General features: G+C 50.9%; 1 protein-coding gene across 1 annotated transcript; it reads left to right on the forward strand.

Annotated features, from left to right (window-relative positions):
- Positions 1-4,445: 4,445 nt before the first annotated feature.
- On the forward strand, positions 4,446-6,281 carry LOC309548222 (general transcription factor II-I repeat domain-containing protein 2-like; the record flags this gene model as incomplete). Its single annotated transcript, XM_082248176.1, has 1 exon — positions 4,446-6,281. The coding sequence occupies one exon, from the start codon at positions 4,446-4,448 to the stop codon at positions 6,279-6,281; it is 1,836 nt and encodes a 611-aa protein (XP_082104302.1).
- Positions 6,282-6,718: the final 437 nt, after the last annotated feature.

Consider the following 6,718-nt stretch of genomic DNA (forward strand, 5'->3'; position numbering starts at 1 on the left):
CGCAGCCGCAGACGTGGCGGCCAGGGAGCAGCAGTGCGCCCCGACCCGCCCATTCTGTGACAATAGCGAATGAGAATTCGCTATTGTCACACGGATCCTCCTCCTGGCCAATCAGGGAGCGGGTCCTCCCGCTTCCTGATTGGCCGAAAGGCAAACACCATGCCATTGGATGAGGAGGAGGCGCCGCGGGAGGACTGAAGACTCGGAGACGCGGGGAGCCGGGGACTGAAGAGAAGCTGCATGAGGTAAGTGCGGGGGATCGCTGGCACTCTGCAATCATTGGGGGCAATGTGTGGCTGGCACTCTGCAATCATTGGGGGCAATGTGTGGCTGGCACTCTGCGATTATTGGGGGCAATGTGTGGCTGGCACTCTGCAATCATTGGGGGCAATGTGTGGCTGGCACTCTGCGATTATTGGGGGCAATGTGTGGCTGGCACTCTGCAATCATTGGGGGCAATGTGTGGCTGGCACTCTGCAATCATTGGGGGCAATGTGTGGCTGGCACTCTGCGATTATTGGGGGCAATGTGTGGCTGGCACTCTGCGATTATTGGGGGCAATGTGTGGCTGGCACTCTGCGATTATTGGGGGCAATGTGTGGCTGGCACTCTGCGATTATTGGGGGCAATGTGTGGCTGGCACTCTGCGATCATTGGGGGCAATGTGTGGCTGGCACTCTGCAATCATTAGGGGCAATGTGTGGCTGGCACTCTGCGATTATTGGGGGCAATGTGTGGCTGGCACTCTGCGATTATTGGGGGCAATGTGTGGCTGGCACTCTGCAATCATTGGGGGCAATGTGTGGCTGGCACTCTGCAATCATTGGGGGCAATGTGTGGCTGGCACTCTGCAATCATTGGGGGCAATGTGTGGCTGGCACTCTGCGATTATTGGGGGCAATGTGTGGCTGGCACTCTGCAATCATTGGGGGCAATGTGTGGCTGGCACTCTGCAATCATTGGGGGCAATGTGTGGCTGGCACTCTGCAATCATTGGGGGCAATGTGTGGCTGGCACTCTGCGATCATTGGGGGCAATGTGTGGCTGGCACTCTGCGATTATTGGGGGCAATGTGTGGCTGGCACTCTGCGATTATTGGGGGCAATGTGTGGCTGGCACTCTGCGATTATTGGGGGCAATGTGTGGCTGGCACTCTGCAATCATTGGGGGCAATGTGTGGCTGGCACTCTGCGATTATTGGGGGCAATGTGTGGCTGGCACTCTGCAATCATTGGGGGCAATGTGTGGCTGGCACTCTGCAATCATTGGGGGCAATGTGTGGCTGGCACTCTGCGATTATTGGGGGCAATGTGTGGCTGTCACTCTGCGATTATTGGGGGCAATGTGTGGCTGGCACTCTGCGATCATTGGGGGCAATGTGTGGCTGGCACTCTGCGATCATTGGGGGCAATGTGTGGCTGGCACTCTGCGATTATTGGGGGCAATGTGTGGCTGGCACTCTGCGATTATTGGGGGCAATGTGTGGCTGGCACTCTGCGATTATTGGGGGCAATGTGTGGCTGGCACTCTGCGATTATTGGGGGCAATGTGTGGCTGGCACTCTGCGATTATTGGGGGCAATGTGTGGCTGGCACTCTGCGATTATTGGGGGCAATGTGTGGCTGGCACTCTGCGATTATTGGGGGCAATGTGTGGCTGGCACTCTGCGATTATTGGGGGCAATGTGTGGCTGGCACTCTGCGATCATTGGGGGCAATGTGTGGCTGGCACTCTGCGATCATTGGGGGCAATGTGTGGCTGGCACTCTGCGATTATTGGGGGCAATGTGTGGCTGGCACTCTGCGATTATTGGGGGCAATGTGTGGCTGGCACTCTGCGATTATTGGGGGCAATGTGTGGCTGGCACTCTGCGATCATTGGGGGCAATGTGTGGCTGGCACTCTGCGATCATTGGGGGCAATGTGTGGCTGGCACTCTGCGATCATTGAGGGCAATGTGTGGCTGGCACTCTGCGATTATTGGGGGCAATGTGTGGCTGGCACTCTGCGATTATTGGGGGCAATGTGTGGCTGGCACTCTGCGATTATTGGGGGCAATGTGTGGCTGGCACTCTGCGATTATTGGGGGCAATGTGTGGCTGGCACTCTGCGATCATTGGGGGCAATGTGTGGCTGGCACTCTGCGATCATTGGGGGCAATGTGTGGCTGGCACTCTGCAATCATTGGGGGCAATGTGTGGCTGGCACTCTGCAATCATTGGGGGCAATGTGTGGCTGGCACTCTGCGATTATTGGGGGCAATGTGTGGCTGGCACTCTGCGATTATTGGGGGCAATGTGTGGCTGGCACTCTGCGATCATTGGGGGCAATGTGTGGCTGGCACTCTGCGATCATTGGGGGCAATGTGTGGCTGGCACTCTGCGATTATTGGGGGCAATGTGTGGCTGGCACTCTGCGATTATTGGGGGCAATGTGTGGCTGGCACTCTGCGATTATTGGGGGCAATGTGTGGCTGGCACTCTGCGATTATTGGGGGCAATGTGTGGCTGGCACTCTGCGATTATTGGGGGCAATGTGTGGCTGGCACTCTGCGATTATTGGGGGCAATGTGTGGCTGGCACTCTGCAATCATTGGGGGCAATGTGTGGCTGGCACTCTGCGATTATTGGGGGCAATGTGTGGCTGGCACTCTGCGATTATTGGGGGCAATGTGTGGCTGGCACTCTGCGATCATTGGGGGCAATGTGTGGCTGGCACTCTGCGATCATTGGGGGCAATGTGTGGCTGGCACTCTGCGATCATTGAGGGCAATGTGTGGCTGGCACTCTGCGATTATTGGGGGCAATGTGTGGCTGGCACTCTGCGATTATTGGGGGCAATGTGTGGCTGGCACTCTGCGATTATTGGGGGCAATGTGTGGCTGGCACTCTGCGATCATTGGGGGCAATGTGTGGCTGGCACTCTGCGATCATTGGGGGCAATGTGTGGCTGGCACTCTGCGATCATTGGGGGCAATGTGTAGCTGGCACTCTGCGATTATTGGGGGCAATGTGTGGCTGGCACTCTGCGATCATTGGGGGCAATGTGTGGCTGGCACTCTGCGATCATTGGGGGCAATGTGTGGCTGGCACTCTGCGATCATTGGGGGCAATGTGTAGCTGGCACTCTGCGATTATTGGGGGCAATGTGTGGCTGGCACTCTGCGATTATTGGGGGCAATGTGTGGCTGGCACTCTGCGATTATTGGGGGCAATGTGTGGCTGGCACTCTGCGATTATTGGGGGCAATGTGTGGCTGGCACTCTGCGATCATTGGGGGCAATGTGTGGCTGGCACTCTGCGATCATTGGGGGCAATGTGTGGCTGGCACTCTGCGATTATTGGGGGCAATGTGTGGCTGGCACTCTGCGATCATTGGGGGCAATGTGTGGCTGGCACTCTGCGATCATTGGGGGCAATGTGTGGCTGGCACTCTGCGATCATTGAGGGCAATGTGTGGCTGGCACTCTGCGATTATTGGGGGCAATGTGTGGCTGGCACTCTGCGATTATTGGGGGCAATGTGTGGCTGGCACTCTGCGATTATTGGGGGCAATGTGTGGCTGGCACTCTGCGATTATTGGGGGCAATGTGTGGCTGGCACTCTGCGATCATTGGGGGCAATGTGTGGCTGGCACTCTGCGATCATTGGGGGCAATGTGTGGCTGGCACTCTGCGATCATTGGGGGGCAATGTGTAGCTGGCACTCTGCGATTATTGGGGGCAATGTGTGGCTGGCACTCTGCGATTATTGGGGGCAATGTGTGGCTGGCACTCTGCGATCATTGGGGGCAATGTGTGGCTGGCACTCTGCGATCATTGGGGGCAATGTGTGGCTGGCACTCTTCGATCATTGGGGGCAATGTGTGGCTGGCACTCTGCGATCATTGGGGGCAATGTGTGGCTGGCACTCTGCGATTATTGGGGGCAATGTGTGGCTGGCACTCTGCGATCATTGGGGGCAATGTGTGGCTGGCACTCTGCAATCCCTGGTAGGTTAACTGGCATCCCCCTATTCCCCCTCAAGGTGTGTGCCTTATTCTCTATTGCAGATATTATTAGATTGTAAGCTCCTTTGGGTCAGTGAATGATTTCAATGCTTCAGTTGCCATTTATGTGTGTGGGGGTCTCTGATGGGGGACATTTATGTGTGTGGGGGTCTCTGATGGGGGACATTTATGTGTGTGGGGGTCTCTGATGGGGGACATTTATGTGTGTGGGGGTCTCTGATGGGGGACATTTATGTGTGTGGGGGTCTCTGATGGGGGACATTTAACTAACTAACTCAATTACTTTTTTGGGCAAGTAATTTGTAACTGTAGTGTAACCAATTACTTTTTTAAAGGACGTTGAGCAACACTGGTTGTGTCACATCTTGCCGTTAGTTCTTAGTGTGGAGGACGCAGCACACCCTCACCATCACTGCAGGATTTTTACCCTCACTCAAAATGGCAAAATGCAAAGGTAAACGAAAATATGAAGATGAACACAGGACATTTTTGGAAGAATGGGAAGATGCTTTCTTCTTTATTGAACGGAATGGGAAAGCGCTGTGTTTATTATGCAGTACTATGATATCACATTTCAAGACTTCAAATCTTCAGCGTCATTTTAGCACTCTCCATGCTAATATTGACAAGGAATTACCCAAAGGTACTGAACTACGCAAGCAAAAATTGAGCACCTTGAAAAGCCAGGTAAAAAGACAGTCTCAAATGTTTCAGCAATTAACCAAGCATGCAGAAACTGTGACCCTTGCATCCTATAAAATGGCGTGGAACATTGCCCGTGCTAAAAAACCATACAATGAGGGGGAGTTTCTAAAACAGTGTTTTGCGGATTTAATTGAAACCTTGGCTCCAGACAATAAAAAACTCAAAGATTCCATCAATGATCTCCAGCTGTCACGGCACACAGTTGAAACCAGAATAGCAGACATAAATAATGTGATTGAGTCAGATCTACATGCAGACTTGAACGCATGTGCTTATTTTAGTATTGCATTAGACGAGTCATGCGACATACAAGACAAGCCACAGTTGGCAATATTTGCGCGAATGGTTTCTGAGGACTGCGTGATTAAAGAAGAGCTTCTCGACATTGTCGCATTAAAAGACAGAACTCGCGGTACTGACATAAAAGAGGCAATGACTGCCGTTTTTAAAAAAGCGAATATGTCTTTTGAAAAACTCAGCGCAATAGTCACGGATGGAGCACCGTCGATGATTGGCTCAGTAAATGGACTTGTGGGTCTTTGTAAAGGTGATGACGCCTTCCCTGAATTTTGGAACTTCCACTGCATCATCCACCGTGAGCAACTTGTGTCCAAAACACTGAATTTAGACCACTTTATGAAGCCTGTGATGGAGATTGTGAACTACATCCGTACGCACGCCCTTCATCACCGGCAATTCAAGAACCTCATTGAAGAACTTGACGCAGACTTGCCCGGTGACCTGCCACTGCACAGCGCAGTGAGATGGCTCTCAAGAGGCAAAGTAGTTTCGTGCTTTTTTGAGCTTTTGGAAGCAGTAAAATTGTTTATGGCAGAGAAGAACAAAACATATCCTCTGCTTTCAGACCCCGAGTGGCTTATGGATTTGGCATTTTTAGTGGACATGCTTTCACACTTGGATAAACTAAACATGGACCTGCAGGGGAAATCAAAAACTCTTCCTGAGCTGGCACAAAGTGTATTCTCCTTTGTAAACAAGTTGAAGCTTTTTAAAGCACACATTCAAAACAGCAATCTATCTCATTTTCCTTCTTTGCGCAGCACCCTGCAGAAGACCGGTGTTAAAACAGATATAGCTGGATACGTGAAACAACTTACACAACTGCAAGAGAAGTTTACTTTGCGGTTTGAGGACTTGGAACAAAAAAGTTCACAGATCACTTTTCTCATCGACCCGTTTAATGCTGACATTGACTGCCTGAAAACCCCACTTGTTACTGATGAGGCAGCGAGTGAACTAGAAATGATTGAGCTACACGAGGACGATAGACTGAAATCTCTTTTGAAGCAAGGCCATGTTACGTTTTGGAGAGCTGTGCCAACTGAAAAATACCCGTGTGTAAAAAGAGCCGCTCTCAAGCTGCTTTCTATGTTCTCGTCAACATACGTCTGTGAGCAGCTGTTTTCTACTTTGAAACACGTGAAATCAAAGCACCGGTCCATTCTGACCGACACTCATGTAAAGGAACTGCTCCGAGTGGCTACAACTGAATACAAACCTGATTTGCAGAAGATTACTGGAAACAAAAGATGCCAGAAATCTCACTGAGATTATCATCCCATCATTTCAACAAGGTAACAAAAAACACCTGACTGAGCATGTTATATTATGTGTTTAATATATTATTGTTAAAGTTATATGCGTGAGTGTTTGTCTGTTTTGGCAGGTCACTGCGTGGTGTGGCTCTCTGACTCTCACAGTTTAAAATTTTGGCTCCTTTTGTCGAACTTGTTCGCCACCCCTGGTCTAAAGTATACTCCATCTGTGTCCTCTTACCATCTGCACTATACTTGACATCAGAACCTATCTGCTTACCATCACCTGCAACTCTCCTATACTACTTCTAGTGCTCACCATACAATAGCCTGTCTCTCATCTATATATCCTCATATACTCTATCCCTCCATTAAACATCTATTAATATATATATAGTATATAACAGGCTGTACACGGTGATGAAGTCCTGAGAGTTGGATATGTTGTTC

Source organism: Pelophylax lessonae (genome assembly GCF_965119305.1).
Source record: "Pelophylax lessonae genome assembly, chromosome: 1".
In the NCBI taxonomy this organism is placed as follows: Eukaryota; Metazoa; Chordata; class Amphibia; order Anura; family Ranidae; genus Pelophylax; species Pelophylax lessonae.